Raw genomic sequence first — 15,798 nt, forward strand, 5'->3', positions numbered from 1 at the left:
ACCTGTTTTGTCCAGCACCTACAGGGGGAAATTCTATAAATGGTGCTCAAAGTTAGGCATCGGGAAGAATCTGTACTAAGCGCTGTTCTATAATGGGCACTCTGAGATGTGTGCCCTTTATAGTAGTTAGAGCAGACTTTCGCACCCATCTTTGGGCGCAAGGAATCATGCCCGCTGAAACCTGGTGTAAATCCTGGTGCCCAACTGATGGCAATTGGGTGCGTAAATGATCATATTCTATAGCACTGCACCTAAATTCCAAAAATGCCCCTGATCCGCCCAGGTCCCTGCTGTGGTCACACCCCCTTCTGAGTTGCACACAAAACAATTTAGCCATGCTATGTTATAGACTAGCGTGCAGGCAGATCCGCCCGCAAATTCTGATTAGTGCCAATTAATATCAATAATTGATTGTTAACAGCTTCTTATGTAATTAGATGGCGCACAGATCTGGGATCCACATTCAGATTTATTTTTATTTTTGTTACATTTGTACCCCGCGCTTTCCCACTCATGGCAGGCTCAATGCGGCTTACATGGGGCAATGGAGAGTTAAGTGACTTGCCCAGAGTCACAAGGAGCTGCCTGTGCCTGAAGTGGGAATCGAACTCAGTTCCCTAGGACCAAAGTCCACCACCCTAACCACTAGGCCACTCCTCCACCCCAAATCTGGGTGACCTTTATATAATCCAGGGAATTGTGCGACCACTTCTCGTCTCCATCCTAAGCGTCCTCAGAGTCCTTCCCAGCCTTTCAATACTTCCCTAATTTTACATTGGTCATATAATGATCCTCTCCTGGTTCACACTACCTGCTTCTTGGAGGCTGAGGTGCTTCACAACATTTTTGAAAACGTAAATCTGCTTTGGGCAACACTGGCAGACGGTGAACATAAGAATAGCCATACTGGGTCAGACCAATGGTCCATCTAGTATCCTGTTTCCAACAGTAGCCAATCCAGGACACAAGAACCTGGCAGAAATCCAAATAGTAGCAACATTATATGCTACCATCCCAGGGCAAGCATTGGCTTCCCCAAGTCTGTCTCAATAGCAGATTATGGACTTTTCCTCCAGGAACTTCACAAACCTTTTTTAAACCCAGGTACACTAACTGCTGTTACCACATCCTATGGCAACGAGTTCCACAGCTTCACTATTCGTTGAGTGAAAAAATATTTCACTCCATATGGCTTTATTATTTTTAACTTACCTGGTTTCTCTAGTTGATGTGGAGGAGCATAATTGAAAGGGGCGCCCAAGTTTTCCTGAGGACGTCCTGGCAAAGGGGCGGGGAAACCTGTATTATTGAAACAAGATGGGCGTCCATCTTTCGTTTCGCTAATAAGGTCAGGGAAGCCCAAATCTTGACATTTAGGTCGTCCCTAGTGATGGTCCTTAGACTTGGTTGTTTCTGATTTTCGGCGATAATGGAAACTAAAGATGCCCATCTCAGAAATGACCAAATGCAAGCCCTTTGGTTGTGGGAGAAGCCAGCATTCATAGTGCACTGGTCCCCCTCACATGCCAGGACACCAACCGGGCAACCTTGGGGGCACTGCAGTGGACTTCAGAAAAAGCTCCCAGGTACATAACTCCCTTACCTTTTGTGCTGAGCCCCCCCCAAAACCCACTACCCACAACTGTACACCACTACCATAGCCCTTAGGGGTGAAGGGGGGCACCTACATGTGGGTACAGTGGGTTTCTGGTGGGTTTTGGAAGGTTCACATTTACCACCACAAGTGTAACAGGTGGCGGGGGGGGGGGGGGCCTGAGTCCGCCTGCCTGAAGTACACTGCACCCACTAAAACTGCTCCAGAGACCTGCATACTGCTGCAATGGACCCAAGTATGACATTTGAGGCTGGCATAGAGGCTGGCACAAAATATTTTTAAAGTTCTTTTTTGAGGGTAGGAGGAGGTTAGTGACCACTGGGGGAGTAAGGGGAGGTCATCCCCGATTCCCTCCGGTGGTCATCTGGTCAGTTTGGGCACCTTTTTGTACCTTGGTCGTAATAAAAACTGGACCAGGTAAAGTCATCCAAATGCTCGTCAGGGACGTCCCTTTTTCCATTATGGGTCGAGGATGCCCATGTGTTAGGCACGCCCAAAGTCCCGCCTTTGCTACACCTCCGACACGCCCCGTGAACTTTGGTCATCCCCGCAACGGAAAGCAGTTGGGGATGCCCAAAATCAGCTTTCGATTATGCCAATTTGGGCGACCCTGTGAAAAGGACGCCCATCTTCTGATTTGTGTCGAAAGATGGGCGTCCTTCTCGTTCGAAAATAAGTCTGATAGATCTAATGAAGCATTTACATGACACTGTATGCCAGACTTCTCATTTCCTGTCAGCCACTGCAATCACAGGTTCTACGGTGCCTTCAATCAGCCTTCGAGGCACATTCAATACTTTATAATTACAAATATGCATTTGCATTCCCAGAGGACATAAGCCTGAAAATTTTAGTTGGAAATGAATTGGCTTGCATCTAAATAAAACAGTTCTGAAATTTTGCTGTGAATACATCAAATCTATAAATGTGAACTCCAAAGTCAGTTTAAAAACAAAGAAAACTTCAAATGAAAGATCTAATTTAAGACAAATATGGCCATGCTTTGAATCCATCCCCACAATCTGATCTCATGGATCAAAAAGTACTTACACAGTTTCGCTTATGCGAGTTAATGCCCAGAGGTTCAAAAATACAAACAGTATTTCCATAGGATGCTGCAATCTGGAATAAAACAAATAGGAATATTTTAGAATAAATTGCTGTACTTCTTGTACTTGGAATGCTATAACACAAAAATGGATAAGAATCACTATTTTTCAAATTTGGCATGACTTGGCACTCTAAGACTATAATGCATGAGGAGAATCATTTTATGCTCATCCATGTTAAGTTTCATCTGCCATTTAGATGCTCAGTCCCCACTACAGCTCCTCACAGCCTGCTTCTAACTACTTGTTTCATCTGCAAATCTGATCCCTTTACTTAGCAATTCATTCCCAGATTGCTCATAAATGTTAAATACTTATCCCAGTACAATTCCCACTACAACTCACTCAGAAACTCCACTATTCACCTCTTTCCATTAGGGGAAAATGGGAAAAAACTTAAACGGTTTCCTATCATCAAATCTAGTGGTTCTTGTACCAGTCCTAGGGTTTTTAAGACAGCCACAGTTAAATATTCATGAGAGGAATTTGTATGCACTGCCCCCACTGCATGCAAATTTAACTTATTCATATTTTATTGCAACCATCCTGAAAAATCAGCTGAATAAGGGTCCCACAGAACAGGTTTGGAATCATTGCTTTATCAATTACTAACCCAAGACATGCAAATATTGTGTTTATTGTTAGGATTCATTTACTGCCTTTTTGAAAGAATTCACTCAAGGCGGTGTACAGTAAGAATAAATCAAACATAAGCAATAGACAATTACAGCTGTAAAAATATTCAAACAACAATACAAAGTATGGCATAGTATATTACTTACAATGTCAACACAATACGTAATAGAACATTTTAATAGACAGCATAGGGTATAAACAAAGATGAAACATATTGATAGGTAAGAGAGTAAGAGGAGTTAGAAAATAAGGGGACTAATTTGCACATGAGGTCAGAGATGATTGAATGTTATCTCAGCCAGGGTAGCAGTGGATTTATTTGTGACATTTATAGCCCACTATACCCCAAACATGTTGATTTCAATGTGACTTACAGTAAACAGTAAAAGATACATGTCAGGAAATATTAGAGAGTAGTCTAGTTGAAGAACTCAATAATACAATAATATAATGGAATAAGAAGCTACTACTCAAGTTTTAACCTATGTTAATTCAACCCCTTTCTGTGTCTCAGTCCACAACAGAACCCTGCCTTCTATCCTGTGACTTTTCAATTTCCTCAGGAGTCTCTCATGCTCTGAAGTACTTTTTGATGGTGCAATATAAGGAAAAACAGGAGACTACACAGGCTTGTTAAGCCTACAGCCCACCAAGAGGTTTTATCTTGCCCTCAGAAGCTTAGCAGGAATTCCCTTGTGACTTGTATGTTTGCAAGCTTGAGCCATGTGATGCTGAAAGTTTGGGCTGGTCTTGCAATTTCAAGCCTTGTGAGACTTGAAACTGTATGACCAACCTGAACTTCCAGCACCATGCAGCTCAAGCATTCAGACAGCTGAGTCCACCTGGAACCAGGAATCCTGCTGGGGGAAAAAGAATGGATGAATGGGGGGGGGGGGGGGGGGGGGGGGGGGAGGGGAAAGGTATACATGAGAGAGAGAGAGAGAGAGATTTGGTGAAGGGGGGGGGGCATGAGAAAGGTTAGACAAGCTAGGACTAAACTGATTCATTCAGTGAAACAGCCCAACTACTTGTAATGGCACAACTTGAGCTTCCCTAACTCCGTTTATTTTTGTTTTATTTTTACACCAATGTCAGAAACTAAAGCGCTAGAACAGAAGCTGAGCATAACTGGGGGGAGGGGAGTACATGAAAGAGAGTGAGACTGGATGAATGAGTGAGTGAGACAGAGAGAGACTGGGTAAAGGATAGGGGGAATACATAAGAGAAGGAAAGAAACTAGGTGTTCTCAGAGAGTGCTTGAGTGTGTGGTTCTAAAAAAACAAAAACAAAAACACGAGTGCGTGCACAGATGCACATGTTCTGGCCCTCCAAAGGTTATAAAATATAAAATGTGGCCCCCAATAGAAAAAGGTTAAATAACTCTGGACTATACTATAATGATGGGCTACACCTAACCATGGCAGGAAACAGAACGGGGCCATTTTACTAAGCTGCGTAAGAATTTATTCGTGCCCAATGCGTGCCAAAATGGAGTTACCACCCGGCTCGTGCAGTAATTTCATTTTTGGCGCGCAGCCGAAAAATAATTTTTATTTTTGGACTTGCGTATCGGACGCGCACCAAGTGGCATTTGACACGTGCAGGTCATTACTGTCCGGTTACTGCACGAGACTTTACCGCTAGGTCAAAGGCTGGTGGTAAGGTCGCAAACCCAAAATGGACGTGCGGCAATTTTGATTTTGCCACATGTCCATTTTCAGCAAAATTTTTAAAGAAGGCCTTTTTTACAGGCATGCTGAAAAATGGATCGGCATATGCCCAAAACCCATACCTACACTTGAGCAAGCCATTTTTCAGCGCACCTTAGTAAAAGGACCCCTAAGAAACAATATGTTTCTAGGCATTTAAACTAAAAGGTACGGGTGGTATACGAGAGCAGGTTAGTTCTGCTATCAACTCCTTCCCCCTCCCGCCAAAAGTGTGACAACAGTAAGGGCAAGATGCACTAAACTAAATGAGCCTTTAACCACACTTTAACGAACAAGTTTTTAACCCTGGCATGTATTAAAGCCCAATTTCCGACGACGGTAGCAGCAAACGAAAACGGAATGCCGATGAGCAAATTGTGTAGAAATCCTACTGAAATGAGATGCATCAAAGTTTATCGCTTGCCCTAATGCTGGAAAACTCCGGGAAAGCTAACGAGAGGTCTGTACTTCTCGTTAGGGCTGCCCGGCTTAAAAAAGTAAAATGTTAAAAAAAAAAAAATCGCAGGGGTCAAAAACACTCGTCAGGAGCGTCCTTTATGGACCCTTCCCCCCCCCTAAACCCGCCCGAGGTCGTCGCTGCTCCCCGCTACCCCCTGCATTAAAAAATCATAACTTTAGGCAGGGCAAATGTAAAAAAAAAAAAAAGGATCGGGAGGGGGCTTGTCTGGAGCGTCCTTTATGGACGGCCTTGCCCCCCCCGCCCAAGGTCGCCGCTGCTCCCCACTCCCCCTGCATTAAGAAATCAAAAATTTAGGTAGCCCCGGCCCCCCTCCTTTCCTCTCTTTCTCCTCAGCTCCGCCCCGTGCCCCGCCCCCTCCGTCTTACCGGGCCCTCATAGCGCCTCTCATATCTGAAGGCGCTGCACAGCATGGGAAAGAACAGCTGATCGCATCGCATCGCATCTTTGGACGTCCCTCCGTTGCTCCTGGGACCGCCCTCGTCTGACGTTAAGTAACCACGTCAGACGAGGGCGGGCCCAGGAGGAACAGAGGGACGTCCGAGGATGCGATGCGATCAGCTGTTCTTCCCCATGCTGTGCAGCGCGCCTTCAGAGGTAAGAGGCGCTGTGAGGGCCTGGTAAGACGGAGGGGGGGCCCAGTGGAGGGGGGGAGCGGCGGCAACGACCTCGGGGGGGCGGCGGGGGCAGGGCATGGGGGCAGAGGATGGCGGTAGGTGGAGCTGAGGAGAAAGAGAGGAAGGGAGGAGGGCCGGGGCTGCCTAAAGTTTTGATTTCTTAATGCAGGGGGGAGCGGGGAGCAGCGGCGACCTCGGGCGGGGCAAGGCCTTCCATAAAGGATGTGTTTGTTTTGGGGTTTTTTTTTTTACGTTTGTGGCATGCGCAGAGCAGCCAGCATAACGCTTGGCTGCTCTGCGCATGCTTTATGAGCCGATTACTGACGTTTTTAACGAAGGGTTAGTGAATGCAAGTAAGCTGCAATGAGCATAGCCGTTCCGTACCGATTCGTTATGAAATTCGGTACGGAACGGCTCTAATGAGGACTTTTGTGCATCTTGGCCTAAGACATTAATCATTTAAACAACTATCTTAGCAACCTGCTTAAAGTGGAAGGGAAAATTAGGCAAAAAAACTATACAGAAGATGGGACCGTCAATAAAATGTAGCTGGAAAGCATTGAGCACAACGTGTTGCAGTCTAAGTAACAATGTTCATGACCTGCAAGTCCTGATGTTAGAGGTAAACTTAGATATTATTGCTATCATAGAGACACGATTCAATGACTCCTATGAATAATATTCAACCATACAAAGACTAGGGGACACTCCATGAAGTTACAAGGAAATACTTCTAAAACAAATAAGAGGAAATGTTTTTTTCACGCAACGAATAGATAAGATCTGGAACTCGTTGTGGAAGATATTCTTACATTGGTCAATTTATCCGAGTTAAAAAAGGTTTGGAAAAGTTTCTGGAGGAAAAGTCTATACTATTGAGATAGACATGGGGAAGTCACTACTTACCCTGGGATTGGTAGCATGGAATGGTGCTACTATTTGGGTTTCTGCCAGGTACTTGTGACCTGAATTGGACACTGTTGGAAACAGGATACTGGGCTAGAAGGACCACTGGTCTGACCCACTATGGCTATTCTTGTGTTCTTATACTAGGTTAAAATCTATTTAGGAAGGATAGAGATGACCAAAAAGGTGGTGGAGTAGTACTGTATGTGAATAACAATATTAAAGTAGCTGAACTGCAGGGGCCCTGAGAAATTGAAGTAATATGGATTAATTCTGGAGACAGAAGATAGAACTTTTATCCACACAGGTATCATCTACAGACCTCCAACACAAATGGAGAAAGCTGGACAAAGATCTGGTTGGAGATATCCACAAGCTGGGAAAGAAAGGGGAGTTGCTGTTGCTAGGAGATTTCAACTTATCAGATGCAGACTGGAATGTCTCATCTGCAGTAATAGAAAGAAATAGAAAGATAATGGATGCCTGCCAAAGTGCTCAGACAAATGGTGATGATGGAACCATGAAGGAAGGGGTGATGCTGGCCCTTGTACTCACAAATGGAAAAAGTGTGTGCTTAACGTCCAGGTGGGCAGTAATCTAATAAGAGCTAAAGGGGAGTGCACATGCAACTCAAAAATCCTGGATTTTAAACACCGCTGATATTAGGAAAATGAGGAAGACAGACAGTGGTCCAAGCTGAAAGGAGCAGACACCAGATACGATACCTCTTCACAAAAGTAGTTATACAGAAGAAAATGAGAAACTATAAACCAGTAACCCCTCACTACAGTGGCTGCAAACGTAGTGGAGGCTCTACTGAAGGAACAGATAGTGAATTTCTGGAATTCAATGGGTTAAAAGATCCAAGGCAACATGGCTTTGCCAAAAGAAACCATTTCAAATGAAATCTGATTGGGTTTTAAGCAAAACTACAAAACTGTTTAGTTATTGCTAACAACAGTATTTCAATGTCTTTATAGCATCTACCTTTCAAATTAGTTTTACCCAGAGAAAAGATAATTTTGGCGTAAAATGCTATTTTACATGTGCAAATGGGTTCTTATAAATTAGATCAGGCCTCAGACCATAAGTAGTTGTACAGAAGACGTGCACAGGTCCAGAATTAGGATGGAGTATTGGCATAGTTATGATTTATGTATATTGTACTCTTGGGGTGGGCAGCCGGAAACTTTTTCAGACTGATTTTTAAAACAAGAAAGCCGCTAAAATGGTACTTAAGTGGCCATCCAATGCTGAATATCACCGGTTAGCAGCTTAAAGACAGATGGTTATAACACCTGATATAACCGGCCATCCCCAGATTTTTAAAACCCAACTGGCCAAGTCTGGCGGCCGAATAACTTTCGCCAGGCTGACTTGAACTGGCCAGTGCTGAATACCAGCTTTGCTGGTTAAAGTCGGCCCAGCCAAAGCTAACCCGGATATTAAGTGCCGGTAACCAGAAACGGCCCAGAACTGAATATCCAGGTTCCGCGCGGACCGTAGAAGACAGACCGGCTATCTCCTGCAGTCTGAATATCGGGCAGTGTGTGTGTGTGTGGGGGGGGGGGGGGGGTCCCTTTTTCCTCCCCTCCTTTCTGGAGCAAATGTCATTAAAAGTATGCACTTTTAAGAACGTGCACTATGTGCAAAAAGGGTGCACTCTTTGACAACAGTGCATGAATGCATGCATTTTCAGGGGGGGGAAAAAAAAAAAAAAAAAAAAGAGTACACCCTCTTTGTACATAGTGCACACTCTTTAAGAAGAGTGCACACTATTATCAGCAAGTGACATTTTGTTGCAAACATCCCATTCCTAGTGTACATCAATACTTGTTTTTGTGCAGTCAATATGTCCATTCCCTCAATAAATGTATTATTTAAGCACAAGTGTGTTGAAATACACAATTCTGTAACAGTACTGAGGCACACCTAAGACATTACAGAATACCAGCGCAAAGCCACACTGGGGCACCAAAGTTTAGATGTGCCCACTTACAATAGGCCAATAGCTGCACCTAAGTGCATTGGTGCGCCTACGTGTGCCATGCAATGGGCATAATTGATAGTATTCTATAAATTGTATGCATTGCTTGGCAACATGCCCATAGGCTGCCCATGTCTACACCCCATTCGCAGTTATACTCTAACTCCCAGATTCTATACATGGCGCTTTAATTTCTGCACAGAAACGGAAGCGTATTCTGTAACAATGTATGTAACTTAATTGGTTAGTCAATCAGCGCTGCTAATTGGATGTTAACAAGCAATTATAGCTCCAATAGCACTGTCTACTCACAGGGGAAGTAATTAACCGACAGAAGACAATTCAAAGAAGAACCTCACCCTTCCCAATTGAACACGGCCTACTAGCAGACCAACTGTACTGATACCAAAATGAACACCGTCAAATCACTCCTAGTAACCTACTCCTTATCATTGATCCACCTAACGCGAACTACCCCACTCGCAGAAAACAACATAATTCCCATACTACACAATAATCAAAAACTGACCAGATACTCCACACCTCACCAAACTACCAATAACCAAAATATAAGGAGGATACCAACATGTGGACATCATCAGAATGGAAAGAAAGCTCATAAACACAAACTCACAAAGACACGACATCTAACAAAAAGCCACACAACACCAAACATAGAAGCCCCATACCAAACAATTCAAGTGGGTTACATCAACGCCAGATCCGTTGTAAACAAAGCAACTACAGTAACAGACTGGATTATGTCAGAAAACCTTGATCTAATTTTCATCAATGAAACCTGGATCCATGATGAAAGCGACCCCATAATCCTTGACGTCTGCCCCCCAGGCTACAAAATCATTCACTGGACCAGAAAGGAAGAGAGAGGCGGAGGCATAGCGCTAATCTACTGATCCCACTTTACCACTGATACTACTGCCGAGTCCATAACAACCCAACTTGAAATTGCCTCAATTAGAATCCACAGCAAATCCCTGCTTGATCACCTGAACTGTGTCTTGTTTTACAGACCACCAGGTAACTGGAATGAAAGCCAGCCAAACTTCATGGAGTTCATCTCAAATCCTTGTGTAACCAACTCCAACATACTAGTTTTAGGAGACATCAACCTCCACCTAGAAGACCCTAACTCTACCAACGCACGTGAATGCAAGGAATTCCTCCACTCATGGGACCTTAAATGGCCACACATGCAAGCAACCCACGTTAAAGGGCATACACTTGATTTCATCTCACACAAATTGTCCACAGACCAGAACCTGATAACAACAGATATTAAATGGTCAGAAACACCTTGGACCGATCACTTCAAACTAAACTTATCCCTCAATTGGCGGAAAAAGGGTTCATACCGTATACAAGAACACACAACCTACACCACAAGAGGTCAAATAGACCCGAATACATTCGGGCAACAGATATACAATAACGAATGGAAAGCACAAACGAACTCCATACACTACCTTTCTGAATGGGATAAAAGATGTAGAATCATACTAGATGAAATAGCACGCTTACAAACAAGATCACAAAGACATAATTCAATACCATGGTTCAACGATGAACTGAAAAAATTAAATACACAAACCAGGAAGCTTGAACAAGCATGGAAAAAAAAAAAAAAGACGATCACACACTTAACACCTGGAAGCAAACACAAAAAAAATACAAATACGCAATAAGACAGACCAAAAGGTCATACTATAAAACTAAAGTAGGACCAGATCACAAAGACACGAAGAAACTATACCAACTCGTACATAAACTACTGGACACTACCTCAGTCACCACAACTAACTCAGACATCCCATCGGTAGACAAACTTGCCAAATTCTTTAATGAAAAAACTATAAAACTATGCAACAAATCTTCCCCAGAACACCATCGATATGGAAAACGGCCTAGATCCAACCATAGGAGAATATCCAGTGGACCGAACCTGGTCAAAATTCGCTCTCCTCACAGCCGAAACAATTGCCCATGCGATTAATCGATTCTCCGACATTCACTGCAAATTGGACACCTGCCCCAGCTACCTAATACCCCCGATTGCTTCACAACAGACCTCACATCCCACCTAAACTTCATGCTTCAACAAAGTCTCTTCCCTAAGGAAAATGGCAATATCCGACTCACCCCATACCAAAAGATACCAAGAAAAAAAACAAACTCACCAATTACCGCCCAGTAGCATTTCTCCCACTAGCAGTCAAACTGATGGAAAGTATGGTAACCAAACAACTCACTGACTATATACACAAATTCTCAATATTACATGAATCACAATCAGGATTTTGCCCCCGCCACAGCACCAAAATAGTACTAACCACCCTCCTGGCCAAATTCAAGCAGGAAATAGCAATAGGTAAAAGCATATTCTTCCTCCAATTCAACATGTCTAGTGCATTCGACATAGTAAACCATAATATACTATTAAGACTCCTAGACTACTTCGGGATTGGTGGAAATATACTCAGTTGGATCAAGGGTTTCCTAACCACCAGAACATATCAAGTGAAATCAAACTCAAACATACCATCACCGTGGAAAGCAGACTGTGGAGTACCTCAAGGATCACCACTATCACCGATCCTTTTCAACCAAATGATGACCCCATTAGCCAAGTCCTTATCCACCCAAGGCCTCAACCCACACATCTATGCAGACATTGTTACAGTATACATTCCTTTCAAACATGACCTGACGGAAATCACCAACGAAATCAAGCTCAGCTTGAACACCATGAACTCTTGTGCAAATGCATTCCAACTAAAACTCAATACAGAAAAAACACACTGTCTCATCTTCTCAACCCAATACAATACGAACATACCCACAAACTTAGATACCCCAGATTACACCCTCCCTATCTCAGATAGCTTGAAAATCCTTGGTGTTACAATCGACCATAACCTTACACTTGAGAGCCAAGTTAACTCTACAAGAAAATGTTCCACTCAATGTGGAAACACAAACGCCTGAAACCATTCTTCCCGAGGGCAATATTCCGCAATCTGATACAATCAATGGTACTAAGCCATGCTGACTACTGCAATGGAATTTATGCGGGATGCAAAGAGCAACTTATAAAGAAACTTCAGACCGCTCAAAACACAGCAGCCAGGCTTATATTTGGAAAATCGCGATATGAAAGCGCCAAACCCCTTCGAGAAAAACTGCATTGGCTCCCTATCAAGGAATGCATTGCTTTCAAAATCTGCACCCTGGTCCACAAAATCATCTATGGCGAAGCCCCTGGACATATGATTGACCTCATAGACCTACCAACTAGAAACACAATCTGATCAACAAGAACACACTTAAATCTTCACTACCCAAGCTGCAAAGGACTCAAGTACAAATCAACTTACGCATCCAGCTTCTCCTACATGAGTACACAATTGTGGAATGCACTACCAAAAGCCGTAAAAACAACGTATGACCACCTTAACTTCCGGAAATCACTAAAGACCAACCTGTTCGAGAACGCATACCCTACCCACCCAAACTAAGCGCCTGAACCATGCAACACAACGAAACCAAAGCCCGTAATGAACCCTATATAACTCCCCTTCTCTACGATTCTCTAATGTGTCTGTAACACATGAATCTTATTTGACCATAACATCACTTTGTATTTGTCGCCACGGTACTATGTAAGCCACATTGAGCCTGCAAATAGGTGGGAAAATGTGGGATACAAATGTAACATTAAATAAATAAATAATCAGCACGACCTGGCATTGAGATTTACACATACAACTCGCTAAGTGTATTCTATAATGTGGTGCGTCTAAATTCTAAGTCATATAGTTGAAAAGGGTGTGGCCATGGGCAGGGCATGGGCATTTCTATGCGCATTATTTACATGTCGGGATTTACACCAAGTAAAATGTGGCCTAAATGGATGTGACCAAACCTGGACGCGTGGTGAGACGCTCCGCATATTCTATATACCACGTGGATATTTAAGCCTATTTTATAAAATTTAATTGTACTTTAGAGAATACGCCTAGACATTTCCAGGCACCATAAATATAATCTACCCCTAAGCGATTTGGGCATGTAAGTTTAAAACAGTGCACATAAATGCCAATTACTGATGACTCTGATGCATAGGAGTGTTAACATTCTATAAACTACACACACATTTGGAGGTCCTTTTACAAAGTAGTGCTAGTTGTTTTTTTTTTTTTAATGTGCACTAAAAATAAGCACATGCTAAACGTTAGAGACGCCCATATATTTCAATGGGCGTCTCTACAATTTAGCGTGCACTAATCATGTTAAAAACACTACTGCACCTTTTTAAAAGGACCCTTTGGTGCCTAATAGTAGACTCCAAGTTACAGAAGGAGAAGAACACTGTCCGAGAGGAAAAAAACAATAGTCTTATCTCTCAAAGTACTAGTTCAGAAGCACTGAACAAGTTCATTATCTGCTGCTAAAATAGCTTTAACCACTATAAAATTGATTAGGTAATGGTATTGCTCCCAGTAGTTTCTCCTTCAGCCATACATTGGAATTTAATTTATTTAACATCACATTCAGAGTACCATCATTTCTACAAGCTATTCCTGGAATACACAATCATGCCATCCTTTCCTAGTACATCTGAGAGAAGTCACACACACACACACACACACACAAACACACACACTCTCTCTCTCTACTTAATTTTTCTTGTAATTTCATTTCTTCAAGTCCAGCCTGCAAAGCTGTAGATAGAAAATAATCAGTTCAGTCTGGTGCTAATTTTAACCCACATAAGAGGGAGGAAAATACAAGTAATCACACAGGATGCAATTTTATAACTAAATGCATGCATAGTTATTTTTTTAAATTGAAAATGATAAATTGTTTTTATAGAGAGAAACTATAAAGTAAATGCAAATACAATCAAGAGTATTTAACATAAGAAAAATAGCTACTGCATCTAACCATTACTTGGAATAGGGAGCCAAAACAAGAAAAAGAACATAACAGTAACATAGCCAACCCAAAGCAGGCCTGGCAAAATTACAATACATTACCCATTTATACCAGCATTTATTCTGAAACAGAAGTTCCCACTTAAATTGACAAGTAACCTTCTAAGTGAACAGGATCCAAAAATATATATGAATTATTTCCATGGGTAAACTAGAAATTTGCAGGGAAATTTTAAGAAAAATGTGCCTCCAACAGCTAGTACCTTAGGCCTAAGCTGTAAAAAGGCCTTATGCCTCAGCTGAGTAGACCTAGATACACCTGGAAATATTTGAATTGCCTGGCCAGAGAAGTCTAAGTCCTTCTTTTTAAAGTAGGCTTTCACAAAGTGTACATTTTCTTTAATCAACAGATTGAAACAAAATTAATAGCGTAGCATACTCTTCAATAATATCTTAAGAAGTTTCCAAAATTTATCTTGTGAGTTTAAGTTATCTATATCACCCTCTTGATTAGATACCCTCACCCCTCTAGGTAGATAATACATGGATATCAGACAAATCAGAAGACGTCGGCAAAACATTTTTCATGTACATCTTAAAAAGTACCATAGAAGAAAGATAATGGGTGACTAGGAAATTCAAAATCCTCAGGTTACCAGCCTCTTGCAGAGTTCTCTAAATTCTCCAATTGAGTATGCATCACCAGATTATCCTTAATCGAAAAGGCCACAGCTACTTGTCAGTAAATCACTTGAGTCTCTAACTTCTCAATATTCTTGTGAGTAGAATTTAACTACAAATCATGCTCTGCTAACTTATTCAAAGTTTCTTTAGTAAAATTACTATACAGGGATAAACTATCTTGTAAACTCTTATCAAGTCTAGCTATAGCCTCATAAACATCTTTCAAGAAAACTTCATGATTAATTTTTGAAGAATCAATAAGTTAAAAAAAACAAAACAAAACAAAACCAGGAGCGGGCATCTTGACTAATGTAAGTCCAGAACTTTCCTTCAAGTTCCCGTCAACCTCAGTCTCAATAATAGATTTTAAAGGCAATTCAGAAGAGACAACAGAGCTCACCTGCACCAGGGTCTTGATTTTTTCCACCATATCACTGCTAGTTGTGGGAATGGGATATGACCACCCAGAGGAAAGGGAAACATCGGAGGAGGAAAGAATATTCACATTAGCAGAACAGATGTTAAGAGTCGCTGCATATGTCTAGTAACCCTATAGAAATAAGTAGTAGCAGAGTCGCTGCTGCCATCTGCAAATGCAGGTCCATAGGGTCAACCTTTTTCTCCCCCCTCCCACCCCGCTTTTGCGCTTCCCCATCAGAGTGCAGCAAAGTTTCACACTCCAAACTCCTCAGTGGCTCCAAAGACACATATTGATAAAGTTCTTCAAGATTCCTTTTTCACATTGCAGCGAATTCATTCTTTGGAAACCGTATCTTCCTGCATTCCTGTCTATGGGCATTTATCTTGTCATTAGTATTACTCATATAGACTACTATAATGTTTTTGTTTTCTGGTCTCCCTCTTGCAATGCTGAAATGTCTAACTTGTACAATCAACAGCTGTTAAACTTCTATATAACTTGTATAAATTCGATCATGTGTCACCCTTGCTAAAATTAAAACAATTTGCCCATTTCAGCACGGATACAATTCAAACTTTACACTAGTTTAGTTAATCTCCTGCTCCTGATTATATTACTAAATTTATTAGTACTATATCAGCCCTCTGGTTTCCTCCACTCCTCTCAGCAGTCCCTTTTGCACCT

The 15,798-nt window shown here is 42.1% G+C and overlaps 1 protein-coding gene across 2 annotated transcripts in view; it reads right to left on the reverse strand.

Moving 5' to 3' along the window:
* The window catches only part of DMXL2 (Dmx like 2), a 369,136-nt gene that overhangs the window by 285,935 nt on the left and 67,403 nt on the right, over positions 1-15,798 (reverse strand). For both annotated transcript variants that reach the window (XM_030189451.1, XM_030189445.1), the window contains exon 3: positions 2,666-2,737. In XM_030189451.1, coding sequence (XP_030045311.1) covers positions 2,666-2,737 — 72 coding nt within the window. The remainder of the gene's footprint in view (positions 1-2,665; positions 2,738-15,798) is intronic.

This window comes from Microcaecilia unicolor, chromosome 1 (assembly GCF_901765095.1).
Source record: "Microcaecilia unicolor chromosome 1, aMicUni1.1, whole genome shotgun sequence".
NCBI classification, from domain to species: Eukaryota; Metazoa; Chordata; class Amphibia; order Gymnophiona; family Siphonopidae; genus Microcaecilia; species Microcaecilia unicolor.